At 38.0% G+C, this 21,184-nt stretch overlaps 2 protein-coding genes across 3 annotated transcripts; both read left to right on the forward strand.

The window, feature by feature from the left end:
- The first annotated feature begins 1,499 nt into the window (after nt 1-1,499).
- Nucleotides 1,500-5,381, forward strand: LOC113682978 (elastase-1). Its single transcript, XM_027200181.2, has 6 exons — nt 1,500-1,691; nt 2,636-2,845; nt 3,465-3,677; nt 4,424-4,762; nt 4,872-4,919; nt 5,231-5,381. The coding sequence occupies exons 1-6, from the start codon at nt 1,625-1,627 to the stop codon at nt 5,335-5,337; spliced, it is 984 nt and encodes a 327-aa protein (XP_027055982.2). The 5' UTR covers nt 1,500-1,624; the 3' UTR covers nt 5,338-5,381.
- A 1,680-nt stretch (nt 5,382-7,061) lies between these two features.
- Nucleotides 7,062-20,807, forward strand: LOC113682984 (uncharacterized). 2 transcript variants are annotated; one of them, XM_027200186.2, is made up of 7 exons: nt 7,062-7,222; nt 7,375-7,447; nt 12,748-12,796; nt 15,989-16,158; nt 16,667-16,716; nt 17,208-17,773; nt 18,358-20,807. In XM_027200186.2, the coding sequence occupies exons 1-7, from the start codon at nt 7,194-7,196 to the stop codon at nt 19,419-19,421; spliced, it is 2,001 nt and encodes a 666-aa protein (XP_027055987.2). In that variant the 5' UTR covers nt 7,062-7,193; the 3' UTR covers nt 19,422-20,807. The 2 variants fall into 2 exon arrangements, with proteins under 2 accessions (XP_027055987.2, XP_027055988.2); XM_027200187.2 differs by lacking the exons at nt 7,062-7,222; nt 7,375-7,447; nt 12,748-12,796 and adding an exon at nt 14,975-15,121.
- The last annotated feature ends 377 nt before the right edge of the window (nt 20,808-21,184 follow it).

Here is a 21,184-nt window from a genome sequence, read left to right on the forward strand (position 1 = left end):
AGCTGATTCACTCCTGTTTTGAGATTGCACCTGGCTCAGTTAAAGCACGCTGTCTTGTGATAAGCTCAGTGAGGTACTAATCAATCTTGTCATATTACCTCACCCTCAAACATTTGAAATGAACGTAAGCGTGAATCAATTTTCAGCTGAGCGTCGTATACGTCTCAAAAAATCAAACACAAAAGAAACAGAACAGCGGAATACATATTAACAGAGTTGACGCAACAACGATCGCATGACATGAAACTTACGATTCATTGTAGAACTGAGAACTCGAATTCTCGCACTGTAATTCAAAAATCCACATAAAAACTATCTATCATATCAATTGATTCCTCTTTGCTCTATTTGCTTCATCTTATTTCCTTCCTGGAGGAGTGTGTAGCCTGCATGGATAGATGTTTAACTCGGAATCTGTATAATCTGTTTAATACGACTCGTGCGATCTGGTTTGACTAAAAAGGGAAAAAATACATTTGAAAAAAGGGAACTAAATTAAACGAAATACTACTTACCAGATTTCAAAGCCTGAGAGAAAACATGATCTTCAAAACGCAAAGATTGCTCCCTTGCGAGCACACGGTCTAGACCATAATATGTATCTCTAGCCCGAAATCGCGCGGAAGGGCCAAACTAAAAAAGACATATTGTGGTTAACAGAGTTAATTTTGGGATAGTATTATGAGACAGAATGTGAAATAAAACGCTACTCAATGGCTGATCGTAAATTTTTAGGGACTTTCTATGAGTAATGGGGAGGGGCTTGCTTATATGGAAGCTGATGTGGGGGTCTGGGGCATTCTCCCTAGAAATGATTCAAATTTAATCTGAAAATAGGATAAAATTTGCTTGAAATATGAAGTGGTGGATATCCTTTAAAGATTCGCCTCTGGTTAAGGGGAATGGTCGATTAACTAATGCGATAATTTTAATGAGAACAGATATGTAAAGTTTACTGAAAGAGGTCGAATTTTCAATAGAATGCGCAAGTCATGGTCGTCAGCCAGAAAATTCTCAACTGGATGATCTTAACGCAATTAGTTGTTACGGTGAAGGTGACCTAAAATTAGATTTCAATAATTTTGGTAATGACCCGGTAAGAAACTCTTGTAAGAGTGAAAGGTAGATTTTCCTTCTTCTTTTCACTTTTCAGATATGTGAAAAATCAGTTTCATTATCAAGAATAGGGTAAAAACAAAAACAAAAAACAAAAACAAAAAAAAACCAAAGCATTAGAGATCTACGGCTGTTAAAATATTAGTCATGACATGGAATAAACCTGCAATCCTTGTATCTTCTTCCTGACAGTGGAATCATCTCTTCCTAACTTGGTACACATAAGACAAATATATTGTATTTGTCTCTTGTTTTTAATTTAAAAAAAAAAAGACTAAACGAAATAAATGACATGAAGTGCATCGTCCGGTTGAAGTGTTTACACCAGCGGTGCAGCTGGTCCACGTGTGCTTGGAAATCTGCTCGCACCCGGAAAACTTGACATCTACTATTGCGAAACGTCACAGCAGCACCATAGAGCAGATGTTAGCTTGCTCGAACGCCATACTTAAGCTTCGTACATTAGAGGCAAAAGTGAGTTTTCCAGCGTTCAAGACTTCACATCAGGATGGGCTCGGTAATGCTATCTGTAGTGTTTTTGCTCTCAGAGTTAACTTTTGCCCATGGAAATCAAGGTACAGAAATAGCAATGATTTCTTTGAATAGCATTCAACACTACCAGTTTAATTAACTATGCTGCATCATTTTATGTTGAATTTCTTTTGAATCTTTGGAGTTTATCGTTCTGTACAATTAAACCTACGGTGTGAAATACTGTGCGCGAAATAAAACTCGCAACTGAAAAAGCCTGGTACAAGAGAGGAAAGGTTAACGTGGTAGGCAAATAGCAAACATGAGACACTTCGTCTAGACTTTGGAGACTTACCAACCCGAACGCTGTTTCTCTAAGATTCATTCCACATTCCTCATTTCTCGACTACAAGAAATATAGCAAACTATTCCTAGGAATTAAGGGGTTAGTCTCTGAAGAAACCGTAGCGCTGCGTATGTGGGGTTTTATGGGATACTTTGGTTTTATGAACTGAGTTGATAATGCAAATTAGCCACCGTAAAGAGTTTCTTGAGCTGACGTTTCGAGCGTTAGCCCTTCGTCAAGGCAGAAGAAAAAAAGAGTTGACTAAGCTAAATTACCCCTAAGAATTGGTGAAAGACTATTTGTTAGAATCAAACGTCTTCAGCTTTACTCCAGAATAAATTAAGCATAATTTGATCATTTTTTCATTGATTTATAAGCAATAAGTACTTGTTATATTTTAGTTCTCCTCGCACCACTTATAAAACCCTAGCCATTTAATTTAAAGTCTGATGATCAGTAAGATATCCTTGTCGGAACATCGGTGCTTACCTGTGTTACAACCGCAGTCTTCCAAAATCTTTTTTCGAAAGGGATGCTAAATGCCCAAAAGCAAATGATAGTAAGATATAGTAAGAAGCATGAAGCTGAATCGATTTCCGGAGCAAAGTTCTAAACCATCAGGCTTGATGGTTTATATGCCATTACCTCACTGTGGGTTACTTAAGGTCATATACCGTAATTATTGTACCCTCTTCTCCGCAGGATGCGGCAAGCGACCAATTTCTACACGTGTGGTGGGTGGAATTAATGCTGAGCCAAATTCCTGGCCTTGGCAGATATCTTTGAGAGTTAAAGCGCGAGGAAAACTGTATCACATTTGCGGAGGATCTCTCATTTCTCCGACGCATGTTGTCACCGCAGCACACTGTGTCGTGCAAAATGCCGCTCCGAGTCGTTACAAAGTTGTCGTAGGTAAGCTTAATTTCGTCCTTAAATACCGCGTGATAGGGTATTTGTCTTTCGCTTGGAAATCTCATGTTTGCTGTTTTTACTCTTCGCAATTTGTGTGATGGAAGTCGTCATTGACAAAACCGAAAGGGTTCAGCTGCTTGTGAGATGGGCTTCCTTAAGAAGACACCAACTAAGTAAAAGTATTTTTATTCGTAATATGCAGGCTCTTCTAAGGATGTAATATATGTTGGGTTTATGAGAGAAGTACTCTTTCTTCACGGTAATTGGAATACGAATAGTGTTTTCTTAGTCAAAAGTGATCAGATGAAAAAGCAACTGAGACTTTGAAGTCCGTTGAAGAACTGATTCATTCAGGACTGTATTAAACGCTCCGCCTCAGAGATCTGTGTGCATGCGTAGTTTTCTTTGTCTTTAGGTTTATTCGTATCGTCCTTACGCCATTCATCTGGAAAACTTTCAAGGAACTCTTATTTCTCATTCACTTCACACGATTTTTTTATTTTTAATATTCTTTCTCTTTTCTCTTTTTTTTCTTCCCTCTTTCCCTTCCCTTCTTTCCTCTTCCTTTTCCTCTTTTCTCTTTTTAGTAATTTCCTTTTCTCTCTTTTTTCTTTCTTAGGTGAACACGACCAGACCGTAGAAGAAGGTGCAGAAAAACTGATAGACGTGGCTGCTGTCTGTTATCACGAAGGATTCTCCATGAAACATATACAAAACGATATCGCCCTGCTCACACTCGCCAAACCGGTAGTGCTGAGTGACAGGATTAACACCGTTTGCTTACCACAGCAAAGTCGACAGGTTCCCGCCGGAACCAACTGTTACATAACAGGTAGCCAATCAAAGTCTTGTACTCACGTCAGGAACATAACCCTGGCCGTGGAACTGGGTTATTTATTTTTCTTTGAAATATGGGAGCGAGTAAGAATCTATCAAGAAACTTGGAAAATTCTCAATTTTGTAACGCTACCCTTGCATGCAAAAATATCAACTTTCTTTACAATCAGTTTTCGCGAGACGGTGAAACACTAAATCAATCTATTGCATTTGTGACAGGCCCTAACATGAAGACTTTTCGCGTTCGTATTGTTGAAAAGGGATAATTGCCAGCGTATGCAATATAAAACTTTTGATGTTCAACATCATTCTTTATAAAACAACCGAAATAGTACGAGTGCTCTGATTGGTCGAAAACTTATAGTTTGATTCACCAGGAAACCCATAGAAACTTGAAACATAATGTGTTTTGTTTTAAGTTTATTTTATAAATTAAAAGCAATAGGCTACACTTTCTGTTGGTTGGCCGATGTAATAAACCTCTTGTGATGCTGGGAGAATACGAAAAAAATTTGTTAATCACGAGGCGAAAGGTGAGTGATTTACAAACGTTTCTCGTGATCTCCCACCATCACAAGCGGGTTATTACGTCGGTCAACCGAAAGAAAGAGCGATTTATTGTTTAGGGCTCCTCTAACCTTCTGTGATATTCTTCAGGGCTTGTCACTTAGTGTGCCGAACGAAGAATTCGTGACAGACGAAACTTATATCTTCAAGACTAAGCTTAGGACATTTTTATAGGTTGGGGGAGAATCATCGGCGGTGGAAAACCAGCAAAAATCCTTCAACAAGCTGTCATGCCAGTAGTGGAGCATCAGACATGCGCAGTGGCCAACAAAGATATTGTGCCAGTGGATAAACACAGCATGGTATGCGCTGGATATGCGACAGCAGGAAATGTGATCAGCGGCTGCCAGGGAGACAGTGGAGGTCCATTTGTTTGTAAAGAAAATGGGCATTTTGTACTTCATGGGGCTGTGAGCTGGGGACATCCTCGGTGTGAAGCAGAGACCACTTACACTGTTTTCACCGGCATAAGCTCCTATGTGGATTGGATCAATCATAAAATCGCCATGGGAGGTTCGGCGAATTTTTTATTTTAAATTTCATCTCCCTTCTGATATCAATAACATTTTGGTTTCATTTTATTTTTGATTGAATTACCATCCTCCTCTTTTTCGTCGATTAGGTTACGGACAAGGATGTGCTCCAACCCCTGCTCCACCCACAAAACGACGTAAGCAAAACTATCATCTCACATCAGTTGCAACTAGTTTCACGCAGCAAACCCCCCCCCCCCAAAGTTAAATAATTACCGATCCCAAACAATGACAGGTCTTTAAGTGAATATATGGTGTACATGTACTAGGGAAAACAGCGAGGCATGCGCAATTAGAAGCCTCAAGTAATTTAATTAAATCATCTTCACATTCTTTTTTTAACCTCAGTATATTTTGTAGAGTATGGTAGTTTATTGTCAATTGATCGGTTTCAAAATGCGTCATAACTTTGAGTTGACACTAAAAAAAATATATTTCTATCTTATAGCCTGTTTTGACCGATGGGGCACAGAACATTGCCAGCGTTATAAAGGACAGTGTGGAGTACACACTGTGAGAATCAGCTGCCGTAAAACGTGTAACTTCAGATGTTAACTGTACTCAGATTTTAAATCAATAAAAGTTATATGTGGAATAAACTGCGATGAACTAGATTACTATCTTTGGGGAGAGCAGCACTACTCTTAGTCGCTTCGAGTTACAGAAATCAGAATAAGCTCGGATCAAACAAACTGTTTTCTTGACCAAACTTTATTTTAAATTGTATTTAACTTTTCTCATTGGCGCCTTAATATTCAGGTTTAATTCATAATTTTGAACAAATATTTGTTTACGAATTGTTGGTATTTTCTTTCACACAGTTGAGTGAAAATTAAATCTATGATTAACTTCATCTGAAGGACTGTCAACATCCTGCAAAGGTAAACCTACGCAAAGATCTTAAATTGAAATTCATCAGCATGTTTAGAGAATTTTTCCAAATTTTATGTTGTTGTTGTTGCTTTTTATACATTCTTTTTTATACTTTTTCTTGTGCACCGAGTCTCTGATGTGATCTTAACTTTTTCAACGTCCATGATTTTGAAGAAACATTTTCATGTTTACTATTAACGAGTGTTAATGTTAAATCTCGAGTTCTCGGAGAAATTCGGGGTACCGACAAAGTTGTTTTAGTTTAAGTTTTGATTTGACTTAAAGTTTTGTAACAAATTACTCGTGAACAAAGCACATTTTAGTCAGCTCGAGCCGACAGGATTTCGTCCAAATTTAGTTTCATTTCTTCGAAATATGAATTGATAAATAGAACGTCGAAGCCGTCGTGGTCTCTACAATACAGAAATAACATTTAAAAATAAAACATCACCTTTAGGCCAAATTTTTGACACAATTGTTATTTTTTTTATTATGAATTGGGAATATCAATTATTCATGATGACTTTTTTCAAAACCGGTTGATTTCGTTTTCGAAAAAATATATATATCAATGTCCATAGGGTGTTAAAGAGAGAAACTTTTTACCAATGTAACAGTTCACTATAGAAGAGAGCTTTCCGTTCATTATACCGAGAGTTAGAGAGACGACAACGTTTCTGGAATCTTCCCTGTAGCTCAAATCACCTGAGTTGTTGTGATTTCGTCACCTCCTGTGTGCGTGAGCGGGTAAAAAACATCTCACAAGCCAGTTCAGTGGTGATGTCAAAAGTTTCCTGCTCAGAGGGCGATGTTGAAAGTTAATTCTACCTTTGTCATGATCCGTCCGCAAGGTAACAGCGGAGACTCGTGTCGCTGACAATCATCTCGTGACCAGAAAATCTGGTCAAAATTAAGAGATCTAAGGAGTGTTTGTTTTCTTCTGCGGCACTAACGGTAATTATAAAACTAATTTTGTTAAATTAATTTCGGAACAACTTAAAAAAAAAAAAGTTGTTTCTTTAAATGGTCGCGAATTTTTGCGCTTTCAAACCGCTCATTGGGGATGCGTTTTCGTGTTAATCTGTCCACTACATTTTCATGTTAATTTATGTTAATAATTGCGTGATCCTGTCTTGGAGAAAATACTGAGCTATCACGCACATGCGACTGCCCCAAAAATTTCCAACAGGAGAAACGTTTTTATCATATTGATGATACTAGTTCCGTGCTCAAATGAGTGTAATTATTTAAAAAGCTTTTTTAGAAGGATAACGCATTTCTCGCGATGAAAAACGTGATCGTTGGAGGGTACGTTTGCGTGACTTTGACCCAGTCTATCACCTCTCTGTGTCGATTGCGTGTCAAGTTCGCGTGACGAGAAGCAACCGCTGACCAGGGTTCCAGTTAGAACGACCAGGAATGCAAAGATGGTGGAGGCATTAGACGTGTTGACCTTTCGCCGCTAACAATAATCTCGTATTTAGTTCTCCAAATTTGATGCTTTGACAACGGCGAAGACCATTCGACCAGGGATTGTGATGGGGGAATTTGGAGAAACGAGAAAGGGGTAATTTTGGTGTGGTTTTAGCTTAACTAAAGCCTTGCACGTTGTTCAAGATATATACTTCTGTTGGCGCCTCGCTGAATGGATTGTTAGCACGCACATGTGTTTGGTGTGAAAATTGATTGTAATTATAATGATTTCGCTTTCTCCTCTAGACAAAATTTGGAGACGATAATTTCGAAGCTTTCTAAGGAGCAGCCGAACGGGAGACGAAACAGTTTTATGCTGGTAAGAGCGATGTTTAATTTAACCGAGTTTCTTAGGCGTCGCTTGTTTTAACACTGCCTGGCCCTTGCGTGTTGTTTCGACTAACATGCTGTTTGGTATGCATGATTAGCTTAGGTAACTTTATTGTTCAACTGTGCGAAAATTCGCACCAGAAAGGTGTCGGAGAACTTAAAACTCGTACTCTGTTTTGGCTTTTCGCGATTTAAAGCAATTTTAACCGGTACTTTGTCGAATTTAGAGTTTCGTGTCTTCGTTAGGGAAAACACGATGCTTGTCCTTTGTAGTTGATGATAAGCACGCTTGCATGTAAATGTGTGAAATGAATGGCGTATTTCAAATACCTCCTATTGGTAAACTGCCATTAAACCCAGCCCCTGAATGTCAAAGGGCTTTACAGGAGACAGAGAAACAGTATTTACCAATCGCTTTACCTTGAGGGCAACATTTTGTAGTAACATTTCCGTCTAACCGACAATGCAATAAATTACTCGTTGTTACAGTACTACATGTATAGTTCAAGGTAAGAAACCGGCGTTTCGAAAGTCTGTCTAACATGATTTTTATTTACCACCACTTTTGTCGCTTGACTAGATCTGCTTTCGAGGGCTTTGTTATTTTTGTACAAATTTACATACGAATTTCAATAAACTTGTACACCATAATAAAGCTTTATTGCTTTGTTCGCGCTTCGCCGCAGTTGAAATCGAAGACTCTACTGTGGTTTTCTCTCAGGAAGCCTGTCATTCGACAATATTCGCGCTTGTTAAAAATAATTCTGGATGTTACAAAGAGAAAGAGAAATTTTAGAAATAGGTCAAAAATAATCTGAGAACTTGCAGCGACTTAGTCAAAGCACGTGTTTTCGTTGGTGTCGGTAACATTTCTCGTTTAATTAATATCTCGAGGCGAAGATCTCCGCGTACACAATACATCATATAGTTGTTCGTGTGTCTCTAAAGATAATAGGGCACATGCAATTCGATCCTTGTTAACACGATATGTAAATGTTCTTAGCCATGACACTCATTAAAACTGTCTGACTACAAGTATGTCAATGTCCTATTGGCTACAAGTATGTCGACAAACGCTTTCCATTATCATTATTTGTTATTTGGGCTGGTGTAAGTGATTCCTGCCCAGATCGCAAGACGGAGGCTACGGCATCTTGGATATTTTTTTACACGCCAATCTTAGTGTTAAACTCGTGAAACACATTTTATATTTTGTTGTTATCGCATTAAATGTTATTTGCAACCTTAATACTGATATGGTATGTCCAGATGTATAAATACTGAAAATAAATTATGGCTCAGACTAGTTTGAAAGTTTTTGGACGTCAGATGTTACGTTTACAAAATAGCAGAGTCCACATAAGGGTTCTGAGAAATTATGTTCTACCTCCTCAGTGCGACCTGAAATTTTGCAGCTTTTATGTACTTTTTTTTCCTTCCTACTTAGTTCCTTGCAGTATTTTAAACATATCAATTATAGAATCTAGGAAACAATTGCTCTCCTTAACTCACTTGTCAGAATGCAAAATTTCATTTCTACTTCTGAGAGTATAAGAGAGTTCTCAAGTTTTGGTTTATGTCATTATTTCCCATGGTGTTTCAATGTTTCCTTTTTTGCAATTTTTTCCACATTTTGAAGCTCTAGTTTTTGCATTTTAGAGGATAAGAAAAAAAACAACAATGCCAGCTTGAGTGTTGATTAGGGATTAGACCAAAAAATGCCACTATACCACTGCAACTGGATCTTGGTTTACTGTGGAATATAATACTACAGAATAAATGTCAAGTTTTACATGTCAGGTCTTGGAATATAAACATACATCTTAAATTGTTTATGTCAACTTCAACTGCAGTGAATTGTTTATGTCTCTGTCTCTGTATTGATGTAGCTCTATTAGAGTGGGTGTGTTAACTACATGTAATTTCTGTTTTGATAAGATTGATTCTTGTCAGAAAAAGTGCAGCTATAGACAGAGAATTTATCCTATGTGAGTTCAAGTGCTTACGCAAAAAGGATTACTATCACACGTAAAGCCCTGTCTGTATATTTGCAAAATTGTCTAGACTTCTAGGTCTATCGTTTAGCCTCTTGCACCCAGGACTTGTGGATGTTGCTCTTCTTTCTTTTTTTCTTGAAGGAAGACTAACATGTGGTAAGTTAAGAAATGGAAATTTTTGTTCCACTCAGTTGTGTTTCTTTCTTCTTCTTGGCGAACTACCCACACTTTAAATTTTTCTTTGCAACTAATGACCATCTTCCCCATGAGGATAAGTCTGCATATTTTAACTTTAATATGGTTTGAGAGTCCCTTGTGAGACAGAAAAATCTAGAATAGCCTGCCACCTGGGTCTCATTACCAGATTACATCTAGTTTTCATATCAGTAATGACAAAAATGTAATTTCTGAAGCAAAAATTGCACAGACATCAGAACTTAACAGGATTATCAATGTAAGGTGAAAAGTTATTATAGTAAAATAATATTGGATTATTTAAAAAGAACAGTCCACCTCAAGTGAAAGAGAAACATCAATAAAAGTTCTGGTTCTGTTTTGCAATCAATAATATGCACAACTGGTTGTGCAAAACTTTTATTCCCAATGATTTGAGGGCTTGACAGCAAGTAACCTTTCCCTGAACAAAGTATTGTAGAAAAAATGAAGAAGACAATTGTATAAACAGAGGGATCATTAGTTTTTATTTATAACATTATCTTACACCCCACTGACACTTGAGAATCTAAATGACAATCTCTAATATCTGTAGGCTTATAACCTCTTTCCTGTGTTAATAAACAGTGAATTATTCATAGAAAGAACTTCAAAGTTCATGATTGAATTCAATTCAATTCAGTGAATACATTAGCTTACTAGAATTTGTGACAACTCATGACTGATACCTTTGTGTATAATGAACAACAAAGTCTGTATACCACATAGATAGGGCTTGCAAGATTTCAATCAATGCACATCTCATAAAACTCCAAATCCCCAAAACTTGCAGTACCATAGGGTATTCTAACTGAACAAAATAATTAAAATTAAAAAAAAAAGACACGACTTTTCAGAGGCTTTCCTCAAAATGGTGAATTGTTGTCAAAATCAAACCTGGAAGTTATGCTCAGTAATTGTTATTTGAATGCTCACACTAAGTATTCATTCAAACACTCATAGGTGAAGGACCACTTTAGGCAACATTAAACCATTAACTTCCATGAGTGACCGAGACAGAATTTCTCTTCATGATATAGAAACAATACCAAGTAGACAAGGTTTCCCAGGACCCATGTGAACACTCACATGGTTGAGAAACAATTCAGAGATATGAAGAACCCACCATGTGCTTCGCATAAATATAAACCAATGCAGTTCAACAATAACTAACAAATTAACAGAAATAATATTAGTAACAATTTGCTTGACTTATGAATGAAAATTAAGCAAAGAATTGATCCTAATATGCAAACTACAATATTAGCAATTACAGACAGGAGCCGAAAAAATTCAGCTTTTGGCAGCTTTTGACCTGTGTCACCCAGATACTAAATGGATGCCACCACCAACTGGGCTTAGGAAGCCACTGGTTAGCAGGGCGGCAAATTTTTGGCAGTTCTCTTTCCCACAGAGGAATTTGATAACAACTTGAAATGAGACATAGTTTGAAGCTACACTGGTTTGCAGATTTAATGAATGTAACCGAAGAAGTTACAATTCATAGATGGGGTCTATGAATTGTAACTTCTTCGGTTACATTCATTAAATCTACAAACCAGTGTAGCTTCAAACTATGTCTGATTGTCCACCTGGTTGCCGTGTGAACTTTAATATATTTTAACTTGAAATGAATTAAATTTCAGTTGACCTGTGGATAAAAATCAGTTAAAGAAATGATCCTCACAAGTGCACCCCAATTCCTTAACAAACACACATGCCAACAAAGAAAAACAAATTTAGGTGTTCAACCATAAAGCATATGACAAGCAGTCCTATTGACCTAATATCTTGAATTTTGCAGCCTTTGTTTAGCTAGGGAGGTATAACAATGGAATTATGTTGACACTTTTGACATATTTGATAGAGATCAATCAATTTTGTACTAATGTAATGCTGACAGCGTCACTGCTAACAAGTTTTGTTTAAATAAGTAGAATTGTGTCTATAAGCAGTGAATAACATCAATAAAAACTGAAAGTTTCCCTTTCACCATCCTGTAAACAAGCAATCTATTGCCACCTATAAGACCTCTCAACTGCAAGCACTCTCTTTAATATCTAGAATGCTTGAAATTATATTTCCAAGCTTATGGATTTCAAAACTCCTTGGGGAGCATAATTTTTTTAAAGCAGTTACATGCATGTGATAGTCACATTATATATAGGATAAGTGTAGGTGATAATTTCAATTGCAATTTGGTGTTAATAAGCACAAGTTAGTTTTTCAAAGAAGACTTAAACTGCAAAGGCAGTTAGGGGCAAGTGAGATTTGTAGTCTTTGAAATATTTACAACTTACACAAAATTGGATGAGAAATCAAATTTTTGCTTATAAATAGTTTACATGACAAAAAGCCATCACAGGAAGTCAAGGCAGACAGCATGTCAGTGTTACTTTGCACTTGTGTTACATGAAAAAGGCACTTGTTTTTGGCCAATCAGAAGCCCCTAAGTTTTTCATATATAGTAACTATATATAATATATATACTAACTGACCACCAACATGAATGGCTAAAGAAATAGGGGGTCTCAAGGGAGAGATGGCTCTTATGGCCAACTGTTAAAACTTTGGCCATATTGCAGCTGACAGTTAATATCTTTGCATTGTGATAGTAGGAAAATTTTTACGGTTAACTTTTTCAAACCACTACCCGTCAAAATTTGTTGATGTTTACACCTGGGCATAGTTGTATAGGGGATGGATAACGCTATCCTACGCATAAATTGCTATATAGCTGGTAAGTGATCACAAAATGTACTGCACCATCCACTGGATAGCATTATCCATAATGTCATTTGACCTTCGAACAACCAAGGCCTGATGGTCAATCACATCGAGACCCTAATAAAAAACATCATGTTGAAGGAAACAATATCAAGAAAACCACTAAAATCATAGACCAACTGACATTACAAAAACCATTTATACTCGTCACTGATGTCTGTGGACTGTTACTAAGGAAATCAAGTCCCATATATATAAACTGAGCTGTAACTGGATAAAATCTATCATCACTGCAATTCTCTGAATCTTAGGTCTTCAGCCTTCAAGTAAATTGTATTTCCACCTTTTCTAGATTTCAGGAATAGACCATTCCAATGTCATGTTTCACCTTGGGAATGGAGGTAAGACTGAATATTTGATTTTGTTATCACAAACTGTGTGACTTGGTGATTTTGTTTTTAACCCTTTCTTAGCCTGTATGTAGGCTCTCAAAGGAGCTGCAACAACAGCAGGTTCCGGTATTTTGGGCTGGCATTTAAACTGACCATGTGAAATATATCAATAAGATTAATTAATAATAATGAAGGATTCCAAAAGCGCCATATCCATTAACACTTTTTATAACATAAGCTTACAAAAGAGCATGCTCTGATCGGCTAAAACACTCCATCCATGCCTGTGGGTTGCAATCTGAAATCACTTTGTTTTGCTTTTTTTTCTAAATGAAACAAAAGATGTTTAAAAGTCTCGATGTTACTTAAGTAATGGTTAGAACGCAGCATTCAACCATCAAGTTATCAAAAGCACTTGGAAGGTTTGCTTAGCACTCAAAAAACTAGAATGGCACTTCACTATCACCTTGTGTGACTCTAACACTTCTTTAACATCCTCCTGCATACATCCATAAATCGATGGCTGCATTCTGCACTCTAACAATTTCTTAAGTAGACTGCATTGAGCAGTGTTAAACTCTAGTGCTAAACGCCTTACAGTTTCTTGCCACCTCAAGTCTCAGGGGCTTGGCTGCAAGTGCCACAGCAACAATAAGATCCAGCACACAAGCTAACCTTCTCTGAAATCACTAACAAAATTAACCTACAACTGAAGTACAACTAAAGCAAGCTAGGTCAGAGAAACTAAAATATGGACATCAGAGAATTACAAAAATGTTTCACCTTTTAAGTGGTGGTACACTAGGAAACTAAGACCATTTAAACTTAATTTGTATCTCATCAAGAAATTATAAATAATGGTAATAGGACCAAGTGGAGTCCAATTCCATCTGTAATCATACAAATGATTAACAAAATTGGATGAGCGCAAAGCAGGAGTCCAATTTGTTAATCGTGAGTATGATTACATACAGAATTAGATGACATGAAGTCCTGATACCATTTAAACAAAACTATGACAAAATTTGAGAAAGAAATTAGACATCAGTTGTACATTTTCATAAAAAAAAACCAACTCTTAACTCGGCAAAATGCAAGACAACAGCACACGCTCATGATGCATTCTGTCCACTTACATAGGTATGATGTGTTAACTATCCCTTTAACTGTTCTATTACACTGTCCAATTACAAGCATGATGCGTACACTGTCCTATAAGTGCTCAAATCGAGCTGGTGATAACCAATCACATTCAAGAATTTTGTCATAGTTTTGATTATGGTCAGAATTTGTGTGAAATGTTTGACTGATCATGCTTAACAATTACACCATCCCGAGAAATCAGATGTTATGTGTAATAAGAAAAGTTCTTTGTTGCTATTTTCCACATTATGAAATCCTTGGGAGAGTCCCAAACTTCATATACAACCAGATTACCATGCTTAAATAACAAGGAAATTATATTTAATACGGTTTATACTACTCCTGCATTAATGACTAGCAATTCTTATTTCCATCCTGTGAAACAATGATAACTGTGACCTTTTGAAATTAGTCTGTATCATAAGCAAACTTGTTTATAGATCTATACACACGAATTAAAAAAAAAAGCAAACATTTACTTCGCTTTTTCCAATTTTTTCCTTTTGTAATTTAATTTGAGAATTAGGTTATCAACTTCAACAACACGTCCTTTTCTGCCAGTCAAAGCTTTTGGTAGTCATTAGCCTGGTCAAAAATAAAGATGTCGCTCTTTCTGTAACATTAATTAAGTGCAATACAGTTGTTTCACACTGTTACAGATTCAAAGGAAAGAAAAATTGCTACTGGATCTGGTTGACGATTTGAACAATCGATTTAAGACTTTCGATCCTTATTCAAAATTGCCCCATCAAAAAAAAAAGCTATTCAATCAACCTTTAATTAAAGAGGGTTCTTTGATTGATCTAACTCACCTCTACTAACAAAGTCGCTAATCAAAGATGGTAAAAATTAGTATACGAATGAAACAAACTGGACCGCACGTGTAAACCTCTCAAACATGTTGGATAAAAGACAGTCGTGTTATCATTCGGCTTCGATTTCGTTTGTTCGTACAGTCTAGTGATTGGTCAGTTAAATTTCCGGCCTCTACTCGGGTAATCACGAACTTATACGAAAGTAGAAATACAATCCCAGAGTGCACTGTTCGCTACAATAGATGAAACTTCGATCGCTTTGGCCAGAGATGAGTGTTTATGATAATGACGGTGTCTCGCAACAGAACCTCGAGAGTAATTATGCCAAAGAAAACCAAGATCTACGTATTCAACTTGCCTAAAGGTTGTCGAAGGGGTAGGTGGTACGGAAATTATTGTACTTTGCTTGGAAAAGACATTAGAAAGTGATTTATTTCGTAATTTACAACAACAACGTATTTTAGTATTTCGTGAAGGCTGTTTCAGTGTTTTGTAGTGGTTTCAATTATTTTTTACAGCCAACAATGGAAGAAAATAAAAGATCGATCATACATCAGACATTTAATGAGAGATCTTTAAAATTGCCAAAGGAAAGCTAGCCGGAATCCATAGCTATCAGGAGGCCATCCAGTTATGTTCGAACAATTCGCTGTTTAGTTCGTATAGCATTTGATTTGTACGTTTTAGATTCATGAGACGATTATTTGCTTGGTATGTAAATCAAAATTTTAGGGAAAACGTTGTACCCAGGCTTCCCCTCCTTTTCAACGAGTACCAGAAATTTATTACCAAAAAGTATGGCATAAAATCAGATCAAAATGAAATACATCTATTTCTTAGTGGCAAACTGTTGCATTTAATACTTAGTGCGCTTAAATATTCGCTCTCTTCTCTGACGGGAAAAGAAAAGTCAGAAAAGAACGACTCTATCCAATCAGAAGTCCTCTCTAATTGCGTTCTTTGTAAAACCGATTATAGAGAAAAAGCGGCTTACAGGCCATTGAAAGTAACGTATCGTAAGTGATGTATTTTAGGTAATGTAAACGGCTAAGAATATACAAAAGTCATATATTTGAACTGCGGATAAAGACGTGAATGAAAGTGATCCTCGCAGTAATGTACTCTACTTGAGCAGTAGTGAAAATAAGGCCTGAAACAAATTTAGGCCTGTACGGAATTTGAACCCATGAAACCATAGGTATTGTTAGCTCAGTTGTTAGCTCGTTTCATATTTTCTTTTCAGGGCATGAGTCCGAGGGAGAGGAAAGCGAACCAGACCTATTCCAATGTGGGAAATGCAAACGAATGTTTACCAGTCTACAGAAATACCTGAAACACAAAGCAGCCAAGGACTGTGTTCAGCTTCAAACTCACGGACAGACAAGTGCGGTCAGCCCTGTTACGAACGGAGAGGTAATGACGGTAGATAGTGGTCCGTTAAGTGTGATCGGGAAAAGCCCGACGATAGGTCTGAAAAAAAAAGCCACTCGTTCGTTCGTTTTGCAGTTTGTTTATTTGGTCGCTCGTTCATTTATTTCTTTGTTGTTTGTTCGCTGTTTCATTTGTTCGGTTGTTAAAACGCTCGTTTTTTAATTAATTTGTTTATTCGTGTGTTCCTTTCTTTCTATTCGCTCTGAGGCCTGGCCAAAGCTCGAAACGTCAGTTTTAGAAACTCTTTACGGCGTCTAAGTTAAACTATCAACTCAGTTGATAAACCAAATTATCGATTTTATCTATAATACCACAATTTCTTAAGAAACTTACCCTTTTTTTCCTTCGTTCGTTTGTTCCTTCGCTCGCTTCATTTCTCTCTCGACGTTTGTTTGTTTTATAGCAGTTCGTTCGTTCTTATTTTCGCTCGATCTAGTCACTGTTTCGTATTTATTAATACCTACGTTATTTCCATTATGTTTTTCTGCAGGTTTTTGACAGTCCTGATGAGAATAGCTCCATTCATAGTCCCACACGAAGGTAATTTAATCTGATAAGATTGTAGATAAAGCGTTCCCTGTTCTACAAAAAATTCCAAGTCATTAAATTCCACCGGATTTCGCGTTAAGAAAATTTTAAAGATTGTTCAACTATAGGATGTTCTCTGTCTTTATCTGGGTTCCGATGCCATGTAGTTTCTGTCGCCAATTCTAAATTCTTCATCGAAACAGTCTCTTGAAAGAATCGCTCCAAGACTAAAATACCCTTAAATACCCTTAAAGTGTTCTTTCAAGTTGTAATTAAAGAGACCTGATTTAATTTTAGTATCTCTTTGCAACATCATTCCATTATAATGCTGTCAGGTGATAGGAATAAAGAAAATTATCAGCGAAAGTGAGTTGCCTCACCTTCATGTCACCCTAAACTCTCTTATTAACCGGTTTGGAATTAAATGGAAGCAAGAAAGGAGATTTACTCATCAGATCTACGGATTAAAAGGGTTAAATGTGTACTTATTTTTTTGTTTGCAGGAAACACGACAGAAAAGGGATCGCTCGTCGAGTGTCCAACTTCTCCTCTGAAGGAGAATCCGTAAGTCCGGATATTCCAGTAGTCGTTCCAGAACAAGTTTACAGCGTCCCTCCATCATCCTTCCCTGTTCATATAGAAGCCCCTCCCACCTCCAATTTCCACGACTTCTCCAACCCTGTCGTTAGTATCTCTGTTGCCGAAGCTCTACGCTCGCATAGTCCTGTGGTAGTCCAACCTACGCCTAATTTCAACTCTTGGAATGGAACGGTGAGTGAACAGGCCGAAAATGTGAACCCGCCGACCATGGCGACCAGCGTCTATGCGCAGATGCCATCCGCAGCAGTGGTGAACCCCGCACCAGTTCTTTCCCACCAACACCCCAATCAGTCGTCTCCAGCACCCAGTATCGGCTCGTCACACGTCGACCAACAATGGACTGGGACGAGGCTGAGAGGACTAACGGCTATTCAACCAGCTGCTTCCCCCCAGGCTCCAGTCCACATGACGAGGAGCAAAAATGGACTGGGACAGCCTCCACCACTTGTGGTGCATCTTAAGGACAGAGGTATGTGTCTTGTATTTAGATATCAAACAAGCTTTCCACCGAAAGCTCTGTCCTTAAGCCATCTAGCAATGGCGTCCCTTTTATCTTCTCCTCTCTTCTTCATAATTGCGTTACCTTTGTAGCTTATTAAAAAATTCTTACACGGCGCTGCACAGTCAAAAAGATTATTTTCGATTGGCAAAGCAACAGAACAGGGAAATTTTTACTATGGATTATCGAAAGTATTTTACTAAAACCCAGACATTTTGTCATACAAATTTTGGATCAATCCTTTTTGGATCCATGTCAGTATCTGAACAATTGTGCACCTACCCCTCCCCTGACTCAATAACAGTCAAATGATAACAAGGTGGGGTAAATGTTGGGTTAGGGGAGGGGATGGTGTACAGTTGTTCATATACTAACGTTGATCCGAATTTCTTTAGGGTGTTTTATTTTCCTTTAAAATGTCTCTAGAGTCAAATAAATAACTGAGCGTCCAGTGAAACTTCTGAGGTATTGCTTAAAAAAGAGTTGAAAGGATTATACGTCTAGAAGTAAAATATAATATTTCCTTACGATTCGCCATTTGTTTTTTGATGTAGGTCGACCCGTGCGTGCAAAGGAAACTGGCCTTACAGAAGAAGAACTTACAGAAGAGTTTGTGACTTCCTCTGGTCAGAAGGTTTACAGATGTAAAAAGTGTGACAAAGAGTTTTCGTTCTCTAGCCGTTTAAAACGCCATCTTCTGGTGCACACGGGTGCGCGGCCGTTCGAGTGTCACGTTTGTTCCCGCCGCTTCACGCAAGCCGTGGATCTAAAACGTCACATGCTACGTCACAGTGGTCAGAAACCGCACGTGTGTCACTTCTGTGGGAAGCAGTACACGAGAGGCGATCGGCTTAAAGTGCACTTGTTGTCGCATACTCAAGAAGATAATTCGGAGAAGCCCTACAGTTGCTCAAGGTGCAGTGCTACTTTCTACGAAGCAGAGGAACTGCGACTGCATGTGTGTGAATTTCAAGAAGGTACACAACTGGTTGGAGGTGATATTGAGCTCAATGACGCTTACGTAGAAGAGCGGGGAGGTAAAGTAGCCCGCACAGGAAAGAATTATTCGTGCGAGGAATGCAACTCCAGCTTCACCAAGTACACTTCTCTCAAGTCGCACCTTCTTAAGCACACCGGTGAAAAGAAGTACAAGTGTGAGCATTGTAACAAAACTTTCTTCAGCTCTAGTAGTTTAAAAATCCACGTCCGAGTTCACACCGGCGACCGACCGTTTAAGTGCAAGGAGTGCCCGAGGAAATTTAGTGACCCGTCGAACTTCAACAAACATAAACGATGGCACGCCAAACAAAAGGGCCCGAGTACACCGTCGGCAACATTGTCGAGCATCTCCGAGAACAGCTCGCCTTCCGATGATAAGACACAGAAGGAGGCTGCTGATGCCGAAGAAAACGGATCGGGGCCGACCGAAAACGAAGTAACAGCCGAAGAATCTGGTGCGAAAGAGGGTGACGCGAAAGAGGATTTGCGAGAAGATCTTTTCCCTGGGACGAGCCAAGATATGGAAACTGAGGAGACTGGAGGATTTAATTCGCCTGAGGCGTTGCTCAACATGGGATCTGAATGCGAAACTAGTGTAAAACAAGAGCTAACGGACTAGTAAGGCTTTCATGACCCTTGGGAAACTCTCTGAGCAAACGCCATAGTTAAAACTCTTGGATCAATGTCAGTATCTGAGCTACTCTGCACCTTCCCCTCCCCTAACCCTACATTAACCCTCAGTTGTTTTCAGTTGACTATTGCTGGGTTAGGGGAGGGGTAGGTGCGCAATTGCCTATGTACTGACAATGATTCAGAACATTCTACATTTTCTTAAAAATGAATCTCCTATTTATATAAATTGGCTTTGCATTCTAAAATGATAATGTAAGCTAGCTTAAAAAGTATATCTAAACATCGCTTAATGAAAGTGTAACACTTCACAGATACAATGCGTTGCTTTTCATTTAACGTTTAAGGAAATATATCGGATTAGGTTTTAGAAAGAATAGATTTAGATTTGAATTTATATACTATATATTATTATTATCGTTCTTATTACAAAAAGAGCAAAATGATAACAGGAGTAGAGGACATGGGATTTTGGTTTAGAATATGAAGCCTCAATTCGATGCACAAGACCCAGTTCTCCAGGTTCGAATCAAAGAATATTGAAGCCATCTCGAAGTCTCTTTTATAGAATACACGTCATTTACATTCCTTCACGTGAGTAGCATTTCGCGTCGTTTACCGTTAGAAGAGCTTACTTTATTAGATCATCGTGGGGGTGATGAAAATATCTATATCGACATGAAGTTATGGAGTGCAACCTTAGATATAACGCTAATTGCTTGCAGCTAAAAAGCAGGGTATAGCGTAAGGAAGTGCGTTCAACCCTTCCCTCCCCTTACCCCCTCTTCTCCCCCCCCCCCTTTTTCGAGAATAAGAAACGATTTACTATGACTAAACAATCTAACCACCTAACTAGTGGCTGAAGCGGAGAGCGATCTTTCCGTTTCCTTTATTTCTTTGTTTGTTTGTTTGTATTTATAGCTGATGCGTGGCATCTTGGTTGCACTTTATAGCAATAGGCCATTTTACAGGTGTGTACTTAGTTGCCAAGCCTTTGATTTTGAGTGAGGCTGAAGATGACATTGTTGTGAAAGAGACCAGTATCTAGTTAGCGTAATATCAAAGCAATTTACACTTGAAAAGCAGCAAGGTTTGAATCATAACATGGTCACCCTTAGCCTCACTCCTGTTCAAAGGCTTGGCACACACACAGCTGTAAAATGGACTATTACAGCATCATTGTATATAGCGCATTCCTTACTTACAATGCTTACGGACTTACATGTATTTAGCCTTTTTGTAACATATATTTCAAGTTTATGTACGTGGATTGGTTATGGTATCTACTAGCTTGGATGTCACTCTGAAATAGTAGCCAATATGCGCATGCTCATAGGTTTTGTTAAAGAATGAATAAAAGTCGGCGTCGCAAAGGTACCGGGTGTGGTTGTCTTTTGAGTAAGTTTTAGTGAGGTGATTTATGGGGTTGCTGGGTTTGCTTAATTTAGCTAAGAATGGTCCTAAAAGAACTATTTAGTGTTTGTTTTGACGAGACCTGCTTTTGTACTCCTTTTCGTCCAGTGAGGTGGGAACAGGTCTTAAGAGCAGGAGTGCCGTCTTCTCTCCCGCTTCCTAGTCTGCCCAAAGAAAGATAATACGTTTGAAATCTTTTTTTTTAACTTAGGTCAAAAGCTGAGGTCGACGCAACCTTAAATTAGGGGAGACGCAACCATACTTCGGGGCGAATGAACTTTACTATGGGGCAACTATCAAATCTATTTTGAATTCTCTTTGGCTTCTTGTGATATTTTC

This window comes from Pocillopora damicornis, chromosome 5, assembly GCF_964200805.1.
Source record: "Pocillopora damicornis chromosome 5, jaPocDami1.2, whole genome shotgun sequence".
NCBI lineage: Eukaryota > Metazoa > Cnidaria > Anthozoa > Scleractinia > Pocilloporidae > Pocillopora > Pocillopora damicornis.